This window comes from Gopherus evgoodei, chromosome 3, assembly GCF_007399415.2.
Source record: "Gopherus evgoodei ecotype Sinaloan lineage chromosome 3, rGopEvg1_v1.p, whole genome shotgun sequence".
NCBI classification, from domain to species: Eukaryota; Metazoa; Chordata; order Testudines; family Testudinidae; genus Gopherus; species Gopherus evgoodei.
Window position 1 is genome coordinate 146,981,008 of NC_044324.1, and position 23,795 is coordinate 147,004,802.

The 23,795-nt window shown below is 41.0% G+C and overlaps 1 protein-coding gene across 4 annotated transcripts in view; it reads left to right on the top strand.

Annotated features, from left to right (window-relative positions):
• Positions 1-23,795, top strand: part of RYR2 (ryanodine receptor 2) — a 737,385-nt gene that overhangs the window by 223,116 nt on the left and 490,474 nt on the right. For all 4 annotated transcript variants that reach the window (XM_030556966.1, XM_030556967.1, XM_030556968.1 and 1 more), the window contains exon 4: positions 15,028-15,048. In XM_030556966.1, the coding sequence (XP_030412826.1) occupies positions 15,028-15,048 (21 nt within the window). The remainder of the gene's footprint in view (positions 1-15,027; positions 15,049-23,795) is intronic.

Sequence of the window (23,795 nt, forward strand, 5' to 3'; positions counted from 1 at the left end):
AAAGAGGTGCTGATACCATAACCGTGCAAGAGGATGTTGAGAGGAGACAAGGGAGTAATCTATCTTCCAACCTACCACAAGTGAATGAGATATCTAAGTAGAAAAGGCTGTAGGTTGCCCAGATCTATTTTTATTGCTTGCTAAATCCTAGCAGTATTTCATATTGCTGAGTAAGTTTGTCTACTTTACTCATAAAAGCCCAATCTTGTAAGATCTTGAATGCTCTACGTCCCATTGTAATCAGCATCTTGTAAATTCAGGCCTTAAAAAAAAGTTCAGAAAATAATGAATTGCTGATCTTTAAGTGCTGAACATGAAATACAAACGTAATAATAATAGATATTAGGTTTGTATTTCATGTTCAGCACTTAATGTGATGAGTCTGTCCAGGGGTTCTCAGGACAATTTTTTTTTGGTGGCCTCAGAATACTGCCACCAACTCTTGCTGGTGGCTACTCACACACTTTTCCCCTAAAGTACTTAATTAGCTTTAGGAAAATCAAATAAATATACACACATACACGCCCAAATCATTGTGATTTATTTATTGCTAGCTAGTAAGTCTATTATGTAAAGTGCTATCAACAAACATACAAGTATCACTTTTCACAGCAGCCTTACTCAGCCTGGCAACAAATTAAGCCCTGAATGGAGGTCAGGGGAAGCAGTAGGAGTCTAGAGCCTGAAGCCCTTCTGCCATAACCCAAAGCTTCACGGCCAGAGAACAGGACCCAGGGACGGAGCCCAAAGCTTTGTGGCCAGAGCCTGGGGCCTGCCATCATGCAGCCAGAGCCTGGGGCTGGAGCCCAGAGCCCGATAGTCAGAGTCTTTCTCCCCTCTACCCCAGGGCTGAAGCCCAAAGCCTGGACTCTACTGCCCCTGGGAAGGTGGAGAACTCACGGGCTTCCTGCACCTACAGCATTGTGCCCCAGGTGTCTCCAGAGGGTGGCAGTGCCCAACATCTGCTGTTGGTTCCAGTAATCAACACCAAGTTGGTGTATCCAGGAGCAACAGAGAGGGGGAGAGTATAGCCTAGGTGTGCATATGTAAAAGGAAAAACTGGTGGTGGGAAGTGGAAGCAATGTTTCAGTCTGGGATTTTTAGTTTAACAGTTAAGTTACCATCTACACTTTGGGCAATGTGTAGAATACTGACGCTACACACCTAACTACCACGAGTATAAATAGCAGTGTATATGGAGTGACATGCTAGAACCTTAGGATATATACTCTGTACAGCTCTCTGTACATCCAACTAGTGTTTCCCATGTCTACACTGCTGTTTTTAGTGCTTCCCGACTGGAAGGAAAGGCTCCAGCTGTGGAGGAAAGGCTCTAACAGGAGGGAGGAAGGGGTCTCGGTTATCTACAGCCTGCTTTTCACTGCGGCATGTAGCTGTATGTACCATACATGCTGCCACCACCAGTGTAGACAAGGGGTGTGTGTGTGTATGTGTGCACGCACTTGTAGCTCAAGCCTCTGCTCCTTGCCATCCAGACTACAGTGCACAGCACACACCATATTGTGGAGTTTGTGTGGGGAAATGTACACACAAGAAACTCTCTGTGCCTGTCAGGCCCCTGTTTATCACTATTGTCTGAAACCCCAGTGACTTTTCACACATTGCTAGATTTAAACTAAATCTTCTTTATAAAAATTATCCTCTAACAGAAGACTCTCTTATACAATAGGTAAAGTTGCACTCTGTCACCTAGACTCTTCAGGACGCTTACCCACTAGAGGGGAAGGGAGAGCAGTATTCACAATCTAAAGATAATCACTTTCCAGTTGATACAATTTCTCTTCAGTGAGGCAGAAGAAATTTCTGTTGTCATATACTGGTGTACTTAGGAAAGCATTAGGTGGCTCTCTTTCCAACAACAGATCTCCTGTATAATGTATCATTTTTAAATCTGCCACAAACCACTTTGAAATGGTTTTGTACTTAACAAAGGGTTTAGAGGTTTTAGATTTAACACAGGATGCAAACCCCCTGAGAATCTGGAGACTGCAAACATTAACCAATGCTTTATGTAATAAGAACAATTTCCCAAATGCCTTATCTTGTGTCTTTTTACTGTATTTAAAGCAGATTTGGATTTTGGATTCATGACCAATTCTCAGAGTTGTAAAAGTGGGGTTTTATGAGTTGAATTTACAGCCCTTTTGTCTCTCAATTCAGAACAGATTTTGCGATTCCATCAGCTTAATAGTACTGGTTTCTTCCTGGTTTATTGGATTTCTCCAGTTTCTTGACAAGCTTAGAGATCAAATTCAGAGGTGATATGTAAGATGGTGTAAGTTAGATATAAAAGTCTATAGGCAGGTACTTTACTTGCTGAGGAGCCAGGAGATGGCATAAATTCAGAATGGGGGTGGCCACAAAATTATACAGCTCCTATTAGATGCTTTTCTTGCTACTTCCTTCCTCTGGGCCATTGATCTGTGAGTTACCCCAATTTAGACTCCTGTACGCTGTCTCACTGGACAAATTCAGAGAGGATATGGGAAGGATGAGTAAGTTACACTTTAGTAAATGGATAAGCTTTAAGGGAGGCTGAAATGGTGTAACATACACACTGATGGATCCAACCAAGACTCTTAGACTCATCTCTGAATTGATCTTATGATTTGATATATTAACAACAGAGGAGCTATCATGAAAGCCTTGAGGGTAGCTTTGCCTAGTGTTAAGGTTACCTGTCACCTTCAGTTATGTGACCCTTTTTTCAGTTGCTTATAATTTTTCCAAACTTTAACTGTTTGGGCTGCATTTGTCCAATCCTTGTATGTGTAGGTAGAACTTGTTTGGAAAATCGTTAGTCAGAATGGTTCTGCTGTTCCTGAGAATGAGGCTAGGGAAAAACACATTGTTTTGCTCATGTTAAAGAATTTGGAGAACGTTTTATTTGAAAATAACTAGTACTCTCCTGCTTTGGAGCAGAGGCTTGCTCTTTGGGTAGGGCGATGGCCTTTGTGTCAAGGCTGTGGCTTTTTGTATCCCAATAAAAATCTGGCCAAGTTTCATTATGTTGTAAGCTTTTGAAAAATGGCAGCATGTACATGAGCAGTGGCAACTTCTTTCAGCAGCTATTTTCCCTGGTGATTTTGTCCTCACTGAACTCCTCCCTTGCACGGTTGAGCAAGACTTTCCTTGCAGTTGTAGCTCTGGACTGCCATGGTTCAAACCAAAGCTGGACACAGAAACTGAGAGCAGGGAAACTGTCTCTCCAGTGCTGTCTGTCTCACCCCTGCTGGGGTTACGTAATGTGGAGGAAGAAGCTGCCTGATTCAAAAGGATAGAGGGCTGTCATATTTTGGGGACCAACCTAAACCAGGGAGAGGTTGTTACCTATTGCCCTGGAACCCTGAGTGCCTTAAAATGCTCTGTGGCTGTAGTCTGTTTGTCTGTTGATGCTCCCAGCCAATATATGAACGTGCACTGAGTGGTCTACGTTGAGCACCCCCCATCCTCTGTCATTGGGATGCTCTTAGAGACAAGATCTTGATCTGCAAGGGCAACTGATTAGGATAAACAGCCGGAGGGGAGTAAAAACTAGGACTGGAGTCTGGTAGGAGGGAAAGGGGACTGAGTCTGGTACTGGCAGGCAGAGGGAGAGGCTGGACAAGTGTGGGACTGGGGAGGCAGATAGGGACAAGGGGTAGACTGAGACTGGATGAAGAGTTGGGATTGAAACTGGGACTGGCTGGGTAGGTAGCCTAGTAGTGAGGGTCAATGGGGCTGGAGAAGGAGATCAGGAGAGAGAGGAGACTGATCTGATGAGGAGCTGGGATGTGGGGTAAAACTGGAACTGGCTGGGCAAAGAGATTGGAACAAGAAACTGGTGGAGGGAGAGAGAGACAGAACTTGAATGAGGAACCTCAGGAAGGAGCCTGGAATTGAGAACTACAGGAGACAGGGAATGTGGCAAGGTGGGAGACTAGAAGCAAGGTGGGAAGAGAGACAGATTAAGTGAGGCATATGGGGGGTAGGAGGACTAAGAATGGCTTGGCCAGGAGGGATGAAAAGCTTGAGGAGTGGAGACGAGGACTGGCTAGGTGAGGAGAATGGTACTGGGAAGAAATGGGGTGAATGTGGGCACAGACTCATCTGCCCTAGAACCCACTTTCTTTTAGAGCCTAGAATGGAACCCAAGATCGCTTGACTCTCACCATTACTCTTGTCAGCAGAAGAAAAGTAAGACACCTCTACCTCAATACAATGCGACCCGGTATAACATGAATTCTGATATAACGCGGTAAAGCAGCGCTTCGGGGGGACACTGAAAAACTAAGTTTCCCTTGTGGCACCTTAGAGACTAACTAAGGTGCCACAAGTACTCCTGTTCTTTTTGCGGATACAGACTAACACGGCTGCTACGCTGAAACCTAAGTTTCCCTTGTTAAGCTTAAATTTTGCTTTCCTTAATTTCATCCCATTATTTTTCATTATACCTTTTGTAACATTCCCCCCGCCCCGAGTGGAATTGCTAGCTTTTGGATATTGATACATGGTAACTGTTATTGATTGCTATTCTGCTCAGTTCTATGTTAAGAACTGCTGAGTCAGGGTCTGCTCTTGGATCTTAGACCAGAATTTCCCCCTCTGATAGCAACAGTTTCCAATCTCCAGGATGCCATTGTTTTGGTCTGTAAAAAGCATGATGATTTTGTAGTAAACTGTGCTAATGAAATTGTCATTTTTTTTCATGCCCCAAAGATATTGAGAATCAGAGCTCTGAAAGCAGGGCATTAAACTATCTTCTCTGGACTACATGAGAAGCTAACCAGCTATAGAATAGACTCATGTAGTGACTTTTTAAATAAGGTGTCCTAATTGTAATGTGTGAGCATATCTTCACCCTTTTTGATGCTGAGAGTAATATTGGCAGACTCTTCTTGCACGTTCTTTAATCTATGTCAAGCCTTAGTGTACATGGACATGCATACAGAGTGTAACCTATTTTCCTAACATGGGAGAGGACAGAAATTTTAATTTCACAGATTTCACTGCAACTCCTATAGCAATTAGTTTTTCAGGCAAATGCTTTATATGGCCACCCATCATTTAAAGCTGTGTCCTAACCTAATTGTATTATGAGTCTATTAACTCCCAGCTAATCATCCAGTCATGGCTAATTAATCACATCTCCTGGTAATCCTGTTTAAAAAAGACTTATTTTTCACACTACTGAATAGGAAACTAACGTCTGGTTTCATTTCCACGGTAGCCTGTGTAAGGGGGAAAATCTGACCCACTTCCTTGGTCACTTAAGGCTCAGTAGGAAGTCAAGTCACTTGGATTCCTCTGTGTGTGATTGAGGGGGAAAGATCTGAGGAAGATCTATGTGAACTCCCTGTATGCAGTGAAACACAGTTCAATGGCTTTCTATGCCTTTGTGATAAATGAAGTCTGGGGGGTAGCTCCCTTTGATGGACACCCAGCCAGCCAGTTAGCTGTAAAATCTCTCTTGGTAGCTGTTCTCTACTTGCTTTACCTGTAAATGGTTAAAAAGTCTCCCAGATAAAGAAGAAGAAAAAGTGGGCATCTGATCAAAAGAGCCAATGGGAAGGCAAGAACTTTTTAAAATTGGGAAAGAAACTTTCCCTTTGTCTGTTGTTCTCTCTGGGCTGAAGAAACAGGCAGCAGGAATGCTCTGTAAAGTCTGAACCAGATATGAAAACATCAGATCATATCTAGAACTACATTTAACAACCCAAATATGTAAGTAAATTAGGAATATTTAGGAAGACGGGATTAGGTTTATTTCTGTTTATTTTTTAAGGCTTGTGAACTCCTCTATGCTAATCCCAGATACTTTTGTTTGCTTGTAATCTTTAAGATAACCCCCAAGAAAGCTGTTTTGGGTGCTTAATTTTTGGAATTGCTCTTTTAAAATCTAGTGAAAGCCTAAGTTCCAGATGTATTTTCTTCCTTTTAGTTTTTGATAAAATTTACCTTTTATAAGAACAGGATTGGATTTTTGGTGTCCTAAGAGGTTTGTGTATGTTGTTTGATTAGCTGGTAGCAACAGCTGATTTCCTTTGTTTTCTTTCTCAGCCCTTCCCCGGGGGGAGGGTGTGTGTGTGAAAGGACTTGAGGTTACCCTATAGGGAGGAATTCCCAGCTCCTTCCTGGATCCAAGGGTGTTTTAAGCATTTGGGTGGTGGCAGTGCTTACCAAGCCAAGGTTAGAGAAAAGCTGTAATCTTGGGAGTTTAATACAAGCCTGGAGTGGCACTTATTAATTTTTAAAATCTTTGCAGGCCCCCACCTTCTGTACACAAAGTGACAGAGTGGGGATTCAGCCTTGACAGCCTTAGAATGGAGGAAAATGATTGGTTCAGGAAGGGGTACAAGTGTAGCTGATGATTTTATGAATATTTCATATCTGTCTGCTAACTCTTGGCCCCACCCCAGACTTTAGGGGGTCATGGATGGGACAGCCCTGCTACTGCAGCAAGGGGAAGGAGGTTAGATCTGTTACCCCACCTCTGCCCAACCCTACTGGGCCACCACAAATAGCCTTCTTACTTTGGTGACTGTCTGATTTAAATTTAAATCCATCTTTTTTTCACAAATGTGTTCTGTTTTTTTAAAAAGCCACTCATTTCATAATCAAGTCGAAAGGGTACATATTTAGCATGCCAGGATTTAGCCACATTACTAATGGTAACAGTCCATGTGATCAGATCCCATTATAGTGCTCAGAATAATAGCAGCTCAGTGCTTGTCTGTGTTTGGCTAGTTCTCTAAATTTTAAGGAGTGGATATGCCTGTGTGGTCTCTCTCATGCAAAGACCTAGATGTCTTCTCTGAAATGTACTTTGTCACTCTCCCTGTGTAGGTGTCTGCTCTTTTGCATCTCTTCATAATTGTCTTCGCAAAAATGATTTTGTGGAGGAGACTTCTGAGGGGTTGGTTGAGCAGTGAGAGGAATAGACTTTCCCCTGTATTTTCAGGCTTCTTAATGGGAGTGTTTTGAGAAGATGTCATGCAATTATTAGAACATTTACAGTTAATTATTAGAGAAGACCCTGAACTTTGTAGTTTGGGCCTGTTTATAAAAAGAGCTGAACTGAAGCATCAAACCTAGCCAAACCCTTTGGAGGAAGGTTGGATTCATATCTCAACCAGATTTAAACTTCATGAATCAGCTCCATCATTAGTAAATATATGAAGAGAACTGGCAGTCTTTCATTGTTTCAATGTGTGAAAAAATCCTAGTTTCCATGACTATCTGAATGGAAAACATTGTTTTCTAATTTTCTTTTGATAATCGCCCCTGCCCGCAAACTAATGAATATGAAGACTTTATTTGTAGCGTGCAGTACCCAGTTGCCAAGGCTGCTGTGTTCAGTTGAAAAGAGTGGAGGATGGGAGTATGTTGGATTTATATCTGCTCTCCATTCTTCTTTGTGGTAATGCCCACAGTTCTATTACCATGGGTACTTCAGCCTTGGGGTCAGAACCAGACCTTTCAGTCATTAGCAGCAGAGGAAAGTCCCACCTCTTGAAATTCCCTCCAATTTTTAATGCCATCACAACAGCTGGAAGTTCAGCCAGCCCTTCCTGCTGCAGAGCTTTTCTCAGAGAAATTCCAAACTTTAGTTCAAATCTTAGACTAACAAGTTCGGTGTCAGTCTGATTCATAGCTGTGTCCCAGGGCTGTATTTGATTTTTGGGGAGATTGTCTTCTCAGTCCACTTCCTGTTGTGAAGTGTTTGAAGAGGCTGATGTCCCATCGAGGGGTGAGCTGGGCTGAAGAAGGACTGAAGCGAGAGCAAGGGTCTGCATATCCTGCTTCCCTCTGACTGATCGAGTGTCTTGTTGGGTAGCTCAGTTGGTTCTGTGGGCAAATTTTTCCCTCATAGCCCAGTCTGAGTGGGGTTGCCTTTGTCTCCTTCCCTTGGGAAGGAGAAGATGTGGGTAGGATTGGAAAGATGCTGGCCCTGGGCCAAGCAGCTCCTTCCTGTCTCCATTAGGGGAGTGAAGCCAGAAGGGCAGCACACCAGATGGAAGATCTCCCTATAGCCTGCACCAGCTACCTGCACCAGCTACCTCGAACTGCGGTGCTCAGCTGCACTTCATTTCCCTGCGCACCATGGAGAGAGGGCGCAGGATATAGCACAGATGCTGCCAACATTAGAGAGAGCAGTAACGGGCCTCTGCACTAGTCCAAATTTAACTGTTATTGCTACCCACCATAAATGTGGCTGTTTCAGGGTTTTGGCATTTCTAAATGGAGGAGAACTTTACCTGAAAGAGTGGACTCTTCACGATGCAGGCCTTTCACGGGCAGCTGAGTCCAGGCAGGCATTACCTCAGCCCCCTTCTTCAGGCATGAAAACTTTTGGGTGGCATCAGGCCAGGAATAAACAAACAAATATGAATTGTCATCTAACACAACAAGTGCCCCCATATGCTTTCACAAGGAACACTAATATGGGTGGACAGGACAGTGATACTGGTATGGGCCCTTAATCTAAACAGTATATGATAATAAAGACTTCTCCCTGGGTGCGGGGGAGCGGGTGAAGTGGCATCCAAACCTGTTTCATGCAGGTATATGGGGTTTGGCCCTTGGGATTCAAAACGCAGGCACTTTAGTTTCTAGCTAGTGATATACTGGGAAACATCATTGCAAACTCAGGCTATTCAGAGTCAGAAAAGTTGACATACAATCCTGACTTCTGCAGGATACCATAGAAAGGAATCCAGTTGTATGGCAGACTGAAGCTTTCCAATGAAGTGCAACAAGAAAAAAATACTTCTTTTCAAGTCATAGCTAGAACAAGTGCAATGCTAATAGCTCTGAGGCAACAGAGGGCAGCTGTCAGAATTAGATTTGAGATTAATGCCAAGTCCTTTCAGTCTGGGAACAAAAAGATCTACGTATAGCTTTGATCAAATGAGGGTAAGAATCATTAGGAAAGGGATAGATAAGATGACAGAAAATATCATGTTGCCTCTATATGAATCCATGGTATGCCCACATCTTGAATACTGTGTGCAGATCTGGTTACCCCATCTCAAAAAAGATATATTGGGATTGGAAAAGGTTTAGTAAAGGGCAACAAAAATGATTAGGGGTATGGAACAGCTTCCGTATGAGGAGAGATTAAAAAGACTGGGACTTTTCAGCTTGGAAAAGAGACGACTAAGGGGGGATATGATAGAGGTCTGTAAAATCATGACTGGTGTGGAGAAAGTAAATAAGGAAGTGTTACTTGCTCCTTCTCATAACCCAGGAACTAAGGGTCACCCCATGAAATTAATAGGCAGCAGGTTTAAAACAAAAGGAAGTATTTCTTCACACAATGCAGTCAACCTGTGGAACTCTTTGCCAGAGGATATTGTGAAGGCCAAGACTATAACAGGATTCAAAAAAGAGCTAGATACATTCATGGAGGATAGATCCATCAATGGCTATTAGCCAGGATGGGCAGGGTTGGTGTCACTAACCTCAAGAGGTTTGCTAGAAGCTGGGAATGGTCGACAGGGAGTGGATAACTCTATTACCTGTTCTGTTCATTCCCCCTGAAGCACCTGGCAATGGCCACTGTTGGAAAACAGGATACTGGGCTAGATGAACCTTTGGTCTGACCCAGTATGGCTGTTCTTACATTCTTATGTCCAAGAAGGGTACCCTATGGAACCGTGGAAGAATTACAGAAACAGCGTTATCCCATTCCCAGTCTCAGCAACCCGTGGAAGGGGTTTTATTCATGACATGAATAAAATCATCCATCATCTACTTTAGATCAGAACATTACAGCCCACTCCACATCCTATTTCTACCCTCAGAATTGGGGACAAACAGAGCAGGTCCCTCTCTGAAACAGCAAAATAAATTCTCAGTGGAGGCTTACCTTCAAAGCATTCCCATGTCACCGTTCTCAGACAATTATTTTTGTTCTGCAGATGGATGGGAGCCTTTCTTTTCTCCCACCCCGAGCTTTAATTATTGCCATTTAGTCTTACATTTGCTTCTGGGGTATCCAGGAACATGGTAGCAAGAAATATTAGCTTTAGGGAAGAAGAAAATGTATCAGTCTCTTCCCAGACAATTTTTTTTGACCAGAGTTCTGTACAGAGACACAGCTGAAACAAACACATACAGTGATATAGTTCTTGGATCCAAGATGAACACTCACATGGTGCCAGAGAAATCAATCCTATGCCTGGGCAGAGGATGAGTGCTATCACATATCAGATCCCATCTCAGAAGAATGTTAACAGAAGATAAAGATGGCCATAAAGGAAAACAAATAATGTCACAGAAACAGAAAATTAATTCTTATTGGAGCCTGTTGCGACTTCTGATCCCACACACAGGCATGCTTCAATATTCTAGATCAGAGGTTCTCAAACTAGGGCTGCCACTTGTTCAGGGAAAGCCCTTGGCACGCTGGGCCGGTTTGTTTACCTGCCGCATCCACAGGTTTGGCTGGTCGCGGCTCCCACTGGCCACAGTTCGCTGCTCCAGGCCAAGGGGAAGGTCCTGCAGCCCCCATTGACCTGGAGTGGTGAACCGCTGCCACTGGGAGCCGCGATTGGCCGAACCTGTGGATGCGGCAGGTAAACAAACCGGCTCAGCCCGCCAGGGGCATTTCCTGAACAAGCGGCGGCCTTAGTTTGAGAACCACTGTTCTAGAGTTTATATGAGTTCTGTCCAATAATTCCAGGTCTCGCCTCTGCATCCCACTCTATCTCATCCATTAGAAGAGATCCAACTCTAGTTGTATATTCTGTATTCTCTTAGCTGGGTGAATGCAGAGAATCATGCATTTTTTAAGGGATCTTCCCAATTCATGTCAGGGAATGAATACCAAAAGAGAGAGCACAACATCCACCCACTATAGCACAATGGTATGTTGAGGTCTTGAAGCAATATTCCTTCTAGAGATAACAGACCTGTGTAGGTCATGGCAGTCAACATATCTGATAGAGTTTTCATAAATCACTAGGAAGAGTGTGATCAGCCTTATCTCTGAGAGCGAAGTTCCATCTTGGGTGGAGCAAAGTTTTCCTCTCTGAGTGTGCACTTCTCACTGAGGAGAAGATGAACACCACAATTTAAATTCTAGAAAATTGGATTAGCAGAGTGACCCCTACACCCAGAAATATCTCAGTCATGGGATGTCAGTGTGGTGGGCTGGTTCTTATTGGTGTGTATCTGGAAACAATAAAGTGCTCTTTTGTTTCCCTGTTTTAAGACCCAGGAGGTGAGATGGAGAATGACCTCTTGCAAAACAGGCAAGGTCCCTGCTGTATGCCTTTTCACCTTTTCTGCTGCTATTCACAGCAGTACAAATGATAGGAATGAGATAGTAGCAGTGATACTGTTTATGCCTTTCTGGCTGAAGAGACTGTTGCTTTCAGACTTGATTAACCTAGAATTGAATCTTGAGATTTCACAGCGCTCGGCTGTTGCAAAACCAGTCCTTCATTTGAGACCTGACAGATTTAAAACGAATACTTGGGTAATACGATGATTTCTTTCATGGACACCAAAAGAGAAGCCAAGAAATAGAACTTATTCCATTGGCTGGTGCAAAGTCCGCAGCTAACTACTATGTTAAACCAGTGAAAGAGCCTTAAGTTCCTTCAGGAGAGCTTTAGTGTGCTTGTACAAGTGTGTCCAAGCAAAAGGTGAATGCTCTGTAGTATGTTGTCAGTATGGTCATGAAAAGAAAGTATTGTACAAATCCTAATGTTATATGCTTCGTGGGAATATCAACCTTATTCCAGCTACAACTGTGTGGAAAAACCAATGTATATATTTGCCTTGTCAGTTGTGAAAAAAAATCACTTGGGATGAACCGAAAATGAATTCTTTTAACTCTTTGGTGAATCAAAAATTATTTTTGGGTTGAATGAAATATTTTATTTTGACAAAATTGAAAGGTTTTGTTTCAGTTTTAATAATTTTTAATGGTTTTGATTTTTTCATTAGAAATAAAAAGTCACTTTGAACTGAAAAATCAAGATGTTTCATTTTAAAAATGTTGAAATTTTTTTTATCAAAACAGTTCAGCAAAATGGACTCGTGCTCAACGTTAGTGTCGCTGAATCTGTATTTTCCACTGAAAAAAAATTGTACAAAAAATGTTGTCTAGCTCTAATTCCAACCCCACAAAGTCATAGAATATAACCCTGGAACCTCATTCTGCTGTTTACAGCACTACACATATAGAATCCCGGCAGGAGGTGGTCGTATACTCCTGTCCTTAGAGTAGGCCTCCTGAAGGTGATTATCTCCAATGAGATGAGTTTATTTTTAATTTGCCGGTGGGAATGTTCTCTAATGGACTAGTACTGTACTTCTAATTCAGACAGAATGTCCTCATAACTGTAATAGAATTCATTCCCTACATACATTCAAGAAATATTCCTTTGTCAGTTAAGCATTTTGCATATTAGTCATCAATGCTATTTTCTTTCTTTTGGCAAAAGTTGTAATATAGACATCAGAGTCTACGAATATTACTTATATTGCCTTCCATATTTCATTGGGCATTTGTTGTCCTGTGTAATAAATAATGGTAGAGGAAAATGGCAATATTTACAGGCCAGATTTGTAAAAGTTAGGATCTTAAGGCAGTACTGAGGTATTTACATAAGTGGCTTGATTTTTTAAAAGTACTGAGCCTGCAGCAGCTTCCCTTGCCATCACCAGCATTAGAAATATGGTAGCATTAGTGTAGAATGGTTGCTGGTGTATTTATCACCATGCTGTGAAAAATATATTGCAATATCTACAGTAGCGTGATTTCCTGGCCCTATTGAAGTCAATAGCAGTTTGACCGTTGGCTTGATTAAGACCAGGATTTCACCCTAGCATTCTCACTATCTACAGCAAGAATGAGAGGCTTTCCTAGAACAAGTGTATGTAATATGGTTTTAGTGATGATTTTGGCTGAGTAAGGACTAAAGGCTGCAGGATTTGGCCATAGTTAAGAATGGAAGGATTTCCAGTGAAAGTATGTGTATTCTTACACTAGATTAAGGGTCATTCCCTCAAAGGTAGGCCCCAGGGGTGCATCCACAAAATTGCCCATGTGCCATTATGCTTGCAAAACTTGATATACATATGTGTACAGATCAAGCAAGTCCACCCATAGACCAGTCTGTACAGGTCCTTTTTGCATGTTCAAAAGCCTGTAAATACTTGCAAAGGGAGGGTTTTGTGAGCGCCTGTGCATGGGTACAATATGTACTGCAGCATCTCAGAAAGTGGTCTAAAATTAAGCTTGACTCTTGAAACTGTAAAATGTTTTTGCTGTCTGCTAAAACAAGTAGACAAGTCAGTAATAAGGAGGCAATTGATTAATACAAGTAATAATGCAGCTTGAGCTTTAAGTGGATTCACAGCCTTCCCAAAAACAATTCTGGCTGCCCAATTCACTTAAGTAAAATTTGGATTAGCAGGAAAACGTCCAGAAGAACCATGGCAACATGATATAGCTTTAATTAATTTAGCTCTCTTGCATCAACTTTCCATCTGATTGTGAAGCAAAATAGCACACACGTGCAATTTCAGTATAAGGGATGTCAAGAAAACAAGATGATGAATGGCAAACTCTCAAGTGAAATTAACTTGACTATTCCTTTTCTCTAGTAAGACATCTTTTGTCTTATTGCTTTCTTTTGGCTTTAGGTCTTACCTGTTTTTGTATAGCATGGCTTGTCGTTATTTCTTATCCTTCTTAATTTATTTAAAAACATAGCATAATTTTGAAAGGCTTCTCTAATGCTGACTGCAGCAAATAACAAACCCAGGGTTAAGGTAATACATGTTATTGACAATTCATAGAATTGTCATAATGAATCTCAATCCAAACAGTCAAAATCCAGAAAACTAAGAACGAATGACAAGTTGAAGGTTGTATAACAATGTTTCTTGTCCACTAGTGGAATGTGTTAGTGTTGAAAATCCAAAACTCTGTAATAATTGAAATGACATATAATAAAAAGAAAATATTTGATATTTATTAAACAGCTTTTGTAATAAAACCTACATTTGGGACCAGAGCAATCATTATATCATAGCGATTCCTTGGGTAATAAGAAACTGAAACATTTTTTTAAAATTACTCTTTAGAGCAAAAAAAGTATCCAGTGAAAATGATAAAGAACTACTACAGTGGTATCCGTTAACAAAAGATCAGCATTAGTTAGGAGTAAAACACTAGAGCATATGATATACTGTATTGCAGTATTTTTTTTATTCTAAATATAAGGAAATACAGAGCTATCTTAGATATGGTAGTTTGGTGAAATACTAATTTTTTTTTAGTGGCAGCCAGTGTATTTCGGTAGACAATCCTTTGTCTTTCTGAAACTGTATAAAGAGGGCCCAAACATTTTACAAGATGATAATTTTTAAATTAATTTCCTTATTAAACATTGAAACTGATTGACTAAGACAGGTCCCCCCCACCTCCCAAAAATGTGTATAAAATGACACTAGGTCTTTTGTTTTCTACTGTTTTGCACATAATGTCCATTGATGTTGGGAATTATATGTTCCAGGTGACTAGTGCAGAGATGAGGGTTGCTATACCCTCCTCCCATATTAGTTTTCTATCTAATAGCATCCCCTTAAAATGACAAACATTGGAGGGAAGCCATTATACCCTCTGAAGCAAAACGTGTGCTGTTGTGGCTGATCACACAGAGGGGAGAACAGGCAGATTCTTTAGTGTGGAAGCCTGTGGCGTACTTCAGAATACAGTTAGATTTGTGTTCTAGAATTTAGTATTGAATTAACTGAACTCCAAACGTGCGTTAATCTTATAGTTAATTATCAGACTTTATGGTTGACATTTTAGGCTTTCAAAATTTGAAGTACTTTGCAGAAATTAATATTCTGAAAAAGATAGCTGTTGGCATATGGGGGGGAAATAAATAGGCAATGGCTTCTTTTTACTCATCCCTGTTAGAGATTTCTGAAAATGTGAAACTGTGGTTCACTAAATTCAAAGATATTGATGACTGATATTTTTGCTTTTTCTTTCTACAGCTAGTTGATGTGGAAAAATGGGTATGTGCTTCTCTCTTTTATTTACTTGATCAAAAATATTCCATGTTTGTCATTAATTCTAATCTGTCTGTTTTGGTATCCTGTATGTGTCATAACACCCGAACTTGCAGGGCTCAAAAGAGAGGCTATTACATTATCAGGCAGGGCCTGGTGATTTCGGAATCATTTTTCCATCAAAAATCACACACACAAATGATTTTCATTATTATTTTTTTTGTAATTATTACTTCTATTGTAGTAGTAAGCCCTAGAAAATTCTGACTATTGCCTTACAGTTTTGAGCCTTGCTATCTAATATTTTAACTCCATCCTGTAAAACCTCACTATCTTTTCCAGTGCACACATTGTAATTTTGCAATGCATGATAATAATATAATTGTTAATACTGATAAATGATAGGTGTCATTTTATGGAGCTCCAAATTCTCTGTGTGCTGAACATATAAATTTAAATGGGTATAGATATTATGAAAAACATCTCTCAGCACAATGTTTTATTTTGTGTTCCAGACTTTACATTTAGTAAAAAATAATGTATTGAACTATTTCAAGCCAGCCGGATCAAACTTTCAAAAAGTGACCTTCAACACTAGTGTGTAATCCATGCCTACAAAGTGTGGTTCTCTGTCCCTTTTCCCCCTCTAATGGCTGGACCACATATGACCTTGAATCCGATAAAGCCTTTGAGCTGTCAGACTTGGATCTTTTAGTTCAGGCAGTTGAAGGTCATGCTTTAGATCAGATGTCCTAGGTTCTATCCCTGCTGCTGATGCCCCAGCCAGGGCATTACAAGGCGTAGCCTGTATCAGGATTTGAGATGCAGGGCGAGGGTCTCTGTGCAAACGTGATATAATTTCCATGTAAAAAATCCATTTGCACAAATAGTTTTTCCTGTGTAATTATCCTGTGTAATTTCTATCATCTGCCCACCTATGGGTGAAGATGTTTATACACATTCAAATGGAAAGAAGGTAGAGGCCCTTTTGAAAATTTGGCCCGGAAAGTCTAAAGACCTTCGTGATACATCAGTCCTTAATTTTATCTGCAAATAGTCTGGAACATCTGTGGCATCCTGTTTCTGTATGTAAATGGGAACAATAGCAGTTCTATAGTTACATGTCTTATTAAGGTTCCAGTTATAGTGGATTAATACATATTTAATAGCTAGTTAATAAATATTAATTCAACAGTTATAGATTGTTACATTCTAATTGTCAGTGTATGCTTAATATAAGGATAGCAGAACAATTTTTATATCTGAGGATCTCAAATGCTTAATACAAGCTGTGACAGACCCAGACCAGTGGGGTACAGGAGTCTGGTAGAGGGCAACTATACTGGTCACTGGATGAGTAGTTTTCTGTTCCCTGAGTGACCAGAGCAGGGGCTGCACCAGAGTAATCAGGAACCTGCTAGAACCAATTAAGGCAGACAGGCTGATTAGAACACCTGCAGCCAATCAAGGCAGGCTAATCAGGGCATCTGGGTTTAAAAAGAAGTTCAGTTTGTGGTGTGTGTGTGTGTGAGGAGCTGGGAGCAAGAGGTGCAAGGAGCTGAGAGTGAGAGTGAGAGTGAGAGTGAGAGTGTGTACTGCTGGAGGACTAAGGAGTACAAGCGTTATCAGACACCAGGAGGAAGGTCCCGTTGTGAGGATAAAGAAAATGTTTAGAGAAGGCCATGGGGAATTAGCCCAGGGAGTTGTAGTGTCATGCAGCTGTTACAGGAGGCACTATAGACAGCTGCAATCCACAGGGCCCTGGGCTGGAACCCGGAGTAGAGGGCGGGCCTGGGTTCCCCCCAAACCTCCCACCTCCTGATCAGACACAAGAGGAGTTGACCCAGACTGTGGGCTCCACCAGAGGGGAAGATCACTGAGGTGAGCAAATCCGCCAATAAGCGCAGGACCCACCAAGGTAGAGGAGGAACTCTGTCACAAAGCATTAGTGAACTATGCGTTGATAGGGAATGGAGTGTATTTTTAAACAGTGAGGGTCAAATGCTCCTCTCAGGTTATCCCATGTGACTCCATTGTTTTTATTGGCAATGCATCAGTGTAATTGAGAGGTAACTTGGGCCATGGTTAAAGTCAAGTTCTTATTAGTTGATTGGAATCTTAGTGATGTCACAACTTTGCACCAACTTCTAGCATTTTTTTTCTGGCATAGTAGTAAATAGTATTTTTTCAACATAAAATACTTTTTGGGATTTGGGATAAATACATTGTTTGTAATATGCCACACCAGGATATGCAGTATTTCGATGTAGAAGCACCTGTCCTTGTCAGTGTCGGATTAACACATAGGAAATCTCGGCATGTGGCTAAGACACAAATTCATGGGGGGAAAGGGAGGGGTGGCAATAAGCATCATACTCACTGTGACTGGGCTAGCTGTGGTATGGATCTGTTGGGGCCGGCAGCTCATCCTGCTGCTGCTCAGGCTGTTGCTCACTGTGACAGATGGGTGGCTGATCTCATTGTTCTGCAATCCAGTGCACCAGGTCATAACACCACTCACTCAGATTTGGCTTGGCTGCCCCTCCGGCATGGTGAGGAGTGCCCTGAGCAGCAGCAGGATGAGAAGCTGGTTCCAGCAAATCTGCAGCCTGGCCATGGTGGGTATACTTGCATGGCTGTTTGTTGTTAGCCATAAGAAAGTAGGGGCCTAGAACTCAGTGACAGGTCAATCTGGCCCCGGTCCTTGTGCTTTACAAAGCACTTGAGATATGAATTGGAAGCCTAATAATGCACATTCTGACACTGTTTACTGCTTAACCAAAATAATAATTCTTGAAGATATTCATCCAATTATAAGAATAAGCCAGATATCTGAGCATTCTCTGTATTTCTGCTTTGGAGAAAAGTGTAGTTCAAGTTGCTAAGTCCTGTTTTTCATAACATCAGAAATCTTGGGCTGGATTCTTATTGTGCCAAACCATGTGTAGCTGAAGTGGGAAAGATGACTCTAAACTACCTTATGCCTCCCAGAATACTGGGATTGAACTGACCCCTGGTGAAAGTTAGATTAGTCACAGTGCTTAACTCAGTACACCAGTGTCTTGATCATCTCTGCTGTAGCCCAGTTCGCAGTGCTTCCTGTCTGGAGGGTATAGAGTAGGTGGTATAAAGCCAGCTGTACTAGCTTTAAATCACTGTGAAATTCCTTTAGCTTTAGGAAAATCCCCAACTTTAGGATAATTTTAAGTGGCCCTTGCACTCCTGGAGGTTGCTAAGAGGACTTAACTCTGGCCTTTAATATTTTTTTGATATATATTATTTGGATTAGAGCTGGGTAAATAACAGATTTTTTTGTTGTTTGGTTCCAAAAAATGAAAGGAAAACTTGTTTCTCTATGGCCCCATGAGTTTTGATTATCATGCATAGTGGCAATTTCATAGTCTTTCATAATGACTATGAACAGTCATGGGGCTAGAGTGAGAGAATTACAGTGTAGTGGTTAGGGGACTCATCTAGGATTTGGGAGATCCATGTTCAAATCTCTTCTCCACTGATCTGTTAATGCTATTCCACTTTGCAAAAACAACAAGAGACCCATGCTATAACCCATCAGTTTAGGGTACTCTCCTGCAATGTGGGTGACCCAAGTCCAAATCCCTTTTCCACATCAAGCAGAGAAGGGAATTGAACCTGGGTGAGTGCTCTAACCACTGGGGTAAAAACTGTAAGGGTATCAATTGCATCTGAGTCTTAAACTATTTGGTGAATTCATGAGTAGTTTTGACTCAACTGGAACTACATTTTTTTGATGAATAAATTATTTGTCCAAAAAATTTCATCCAGCTCTACCTTGGACTAATTCAGTTCATATTAAAGGAACATAGCAACTTGAAAATCACATGAGAAATGTGCAACTATTTGCTAGACAGAAGCAGAAAGCTGTTCAATATACTGAATACGTGATCATTGAGGCTGGACCCCTTGCCTCATTCCATTTATCCATTCACAGACTGTTTCACAGGAAACTGAAATTCCATTCAGCTTCCTTATGTATGAACAAATCATAGAATGCAGAGAGATCATTTACTTGTTGGAAAATTTCCACTGATTTTATTTATACAGGTGTGCATAGTCATGGAACCATGATAGATTGTTGTTGTAAAACATAAACCAATGCACATGAGTGAATTTTTTAAAACTATTTCTATTCTGCCAAATATGTGTGATTTTATTTGATCATTGAAACTCATATCTGTAATCTAGAAACATGGGGCTGATACAAAGCCCATGGAAGTCTTTCCATTGTCTTGAGTGGGCTTTTGATCAGAGAAAGGGTTTCTGTGGCCCTGATCAGAGAAACAGGAATATGCTTAAATGCTTTACTGGATCAGGGTCTATGTATCTGCAAAATGTTGTCTTTCCATCACCATCCTCTGAGGCACTAAGAGCATCTCATAAAAAGGTTAGAAAGATTAATAATACAAAAGCCTCTTTTTTCCCTAAACTCCTTCATGTTTGAAAACAGTGCAATTATTTTTGGTGAAATTTTCAGGAAAAAGATAACTGAGAACAAGTATATCAAATTTCAACTGAAAAGATGCAAAGTTAAAAAGAAATTGAAAATGTCCTTTTCAGAATGGAAATGCTTGGACTATCTTAATATAGAGGTTGCGATGCATTCCACCAGTAATAATGCAAATGAAAATGCAAACTATCAAAAAAAATAATTCAATGTAGAAATCCAGGGAATAAAGAGTGTAAAACAATTTTTTTTCATGATTTATCTTTCCTCTTAGAACATAAGAATGGTCATACCAATGGTTCATCTAGCCCAGTATCCTGTCTTCCAGCAGTGGCCAATGCCAGATGCTTCAGAGAGAATGAACAGAACAGGACAATTTCAAGTGATTCGGGCTCTGTCATCCAGTCCCAGCTTTTGGCAGTTGGAGGTTTAGGGGGACGAACACCATGGGGTTGTGTCCCTGACAGTCTTGGCTAATAGCTATTGATGGATCTATCCTCCATGAACTGTCCAATTTTTTTTAATCCAGTTATACTTTTGAAGTTCACAAAAGACAAGCTTCTGTGTAACTGCAGACAGCAGGTCAAGTGATAGGGCCCCAAGAGCTTGCCACTGCTTGAAAAATATCATTGCCATACTTGAATATGTAGGAGCTTTATTTTCCTGGTATGTTTTCTTTAAGATAAAGGAAGTATAAATAGTGACAGAATGAGATGAAAGAAAATAATATATTCTTCTTCAAGTGATGGTCCCTATTTGAATTCCAAAGGTGGATGCGCATGTGTGCCATGCACCAGAGCCAAAACAGTTTTGTTGTAGTGTCCATTGACCCACATTTGCATCCTGCGTTGTCCGTGTGCTTGCATCTGTGGCTGTAAGAGGACATACCGGTCGATCCTGCTTCAGTCCCCTCTTGCTGTCGCATAGCCAGAGTCAGAACCTTTGTTCCTTGATGCTCGTAGCTTGCTAAAAGAACTGATTGGTTGATCTACAAACTGCAGACAAACCTCTTAGAGAAGGCTGTCCTGCTCCCCCAGATCGTTCTGGCCTCCCTCAGGTGGTGTACCGACCTGTGTAAGGTCCTGGTTTACATCTCCCAGCCCCCGGGCTACTTTCACCACAGACTCCTGCCTTACTGGTTGGGGTGCCCAACTGAATGGTCATACAGCCCAAGGCCTCTGGCACCGAGAGAGGCCAGGATGCATGTTAATGTCCTGAAATTGAGAACTGCCTGTCTTGTCTGTCAGGCATTCTTCCCACTCTTGCTATCCAACAACATGGTAGCAGTTGTCTGTATCAACAAGCAAGGTAGCTCCATGTCTTCCTCTCTGTGTGCAGAAGCTGTCCAACTCTGGAACTGATGCATTCAGCCACTTGGCGCTCTGTCCACACCTTTACCACTCACTATGCTATTGCCCCAGCAGAATGGCAGATGTGGCAGACAGCCACACTGTCCTTCAGATTGTAACTTCTTGCAAGTCCTCGCACCCATCTCCATGCTGAGCACTGCTTGCTAATTACCCACGTCTGGAATCCATATAGGGACCATCACTTGAAGAGGAGGAGGTTACTTATCTGTAACTGAAGATTCTTTGAGATATGTGGTCTCTATTTGGATTCCGATACCTGACTTTCATCCCCTCTGCTGCGGGCTACGTTGCATAGTGGTAAGAGGGATACTGGGGCGGTGTCAGCCCACATAGCCATATCAGTATGCAAGTAAATCTTTTAGAGTGAGAGAGGAACACATTTTAGATGTTTTGTAAAACACTTACTTTCAAATCCTACATGGAGCTTGGTTAGATAACAGAGAATCTGGATTGAGAGGAACAGGAAATGAGTTGAACAGAATAAAACAGAAGAGCTGGCCTCTAGGAAATACAGTTTGGAGATGAGTAGAAAAAAGAAATTAGTGGTGTCTCAGAGGTTAAAATGGCAGTGAGGAACTAAAAGCAAAGTATAGCAAAGGGTATAATACATCTGCAATATCATTTAAAAGTAATTAGTTGTATAACTTAAGAGGGCTAATTACCACGGTTTCAAATGTTTTTAACGAATCATCTGAGAATGTGAATGTTCTGTGAGAATTTTCTTGTGTGCACTGTATCACTAAGTACATCTATAGAAATATAGATTTTTTTGTCATTATGGGCAGAAGCATTTTAGGAACGTTCCAGAACAAATACAGAGACATGGCCCTTGCCTTGAAGAACTTACATTCTTATTTTGGACATCACCTGAAGTATAAGGATGGCAAATGGAGGAAGTACAAGGGTCTCAGCCATGTCACCACCTGGTCAGCCAGTTTAGGCATATACACACCTTGATGACTTAAGTGAAAATTGAGAGAAGGATGGGAGAGAGAACCACATGAGGTTCAAATGAAGAGTTATACTAAAAGTTGTCTTTAATATGGAATTACCGTTTTACAAACCAATGCCTAAAGGCATAATTTAATCCAGGGCTGAAAGTCCTGTATAAAAATAATTATTTTAAATTAATCTGTGAGTATTATGGATTATGTGATTTGATGAAGCTCTTTACTTTTGGGATTGTAGCTCAGTTACATGTAAGGGAAATTAATGTGGTGGTTGCCTAAATGCACTTCTTTCTCCAAGGCTGAATTGATGTGAGGTCTGAATTTTTGTATGCAACAGTAGAAATATCTTTCTAATATTCTATTATGAATCCTTTCCCCTTTACCATTCAACATCATGCTGTAGAACTGTCATCCGTGCATCACCAATGGACTGCAGAAAACTGTTCCCATTGGACTGCCTATTTCTACTTATTCCCAGCAACTGAACCACAATAAAACCTAGCTAAAAATGCACCAAAGACATTCCTAATATTAGTTTTCATGTAAACAATAACTATAGCTGTCACAGGCATGTCACAATAAAGAATAAAAGGGGTATTGTAAGGAAACACTCTCTGTACTAAATGTGGTCTAAGTTATGAAAATGGCAACTACTTCACTAGATAATATCAAATAATGTTTTACATTATATCGCCCCTTTCATCCATCAGGGGAACCCAGAGCACTTTGTAAACTACATATACAGGAATCATTTCAACTAGCACCAAAAAATCAGGCACAGTTGGGGTAAAAATTCTCCAGACAGCTGTAAAGCTGTGTGTTTGCTTCACAAGGGGCCAGCAGAAGCGGAAGCGTCTGTACACTTCCTATCATCCCCAGAGAGAAACTTGCATAGCATTTCCCTTAAACTCTCTGTGGGAGGACTGTCTTATGTAGGTGGCCAGTGGTTCAGTATGCTGCACCCTTCTAGTGGGCCAAATCCATAATATAGGGAGAATAAGGACCAACTCTCTGTTTTGTGCTTTTTGTTGTTGTGGTCCAGCAGCACAGACAGCCTGGCTGCTTGAGGCTGAGGATTCTGTTCCCCAGAGCGAGATACTATTCATGTGGAACAAAACCCTTTAACTGGGCTTTCATTCTCTTCCCAGGATTTGGCCCCAGGAGATTAAATACCATATGCAGTTGAATGTAGGGAATTTAGGCCAGGATATTGGGATTATCCAAACTGGAATCAGGTCAGGATATGTGATCTCTTTCAAGTGGTCAGGACCTTGGTATGATACTGCATCTGGAAAAACATTAAAACTTCAAAGCTTCTGTATACAGTTGTATTGCCCTTCTGCCAAGCAGCACATCTATGGAAATCCATATGTGCAAATCTTCAGAGAAAAAACAATGTGTTAAATATTCAAAATATTTTAATTTGTATTGAGAGCTACAGTTCAGTGCCATATGAGTCAGTCTCAATGTAAAGATGAATAAAAAAGAACTGTGTAGCATCATTGGCTAGAGCGAGGCATTTTAACAATGATCTGTTTTTTTACAGACCAATGCGTTGTATTATAAATTACAGTCACAACTATAGCAGTCTTCTTAATAAACTGATTACTAGATGAGATACCAGTTGAATGTGTTCTAAACTATAACACGTGGTGACGAACTCCAATGTGAATCTAGGGGCGAGAAATACTGGCTTCATTGAAGTCAATGGTAAACTCCCATTGACTTCAGTGGGGCTGGGTTTTATCCTAAAGTCTTTAATTCTCATTGTGGAAATATCTCAGAACTCAAAAGTATCATCAGAACTGAGTTTGTCTTCTGGTCCATGCCTCTAAATATTAGGAGAATCTACAATGGATCCTGAAATTTCAGAGTAAATAAAAGATTATTTTGTGCCTTAATGGCTAAAACGAAAATCAATAACTCCTCAGACCTTTAGTGCATGTAATA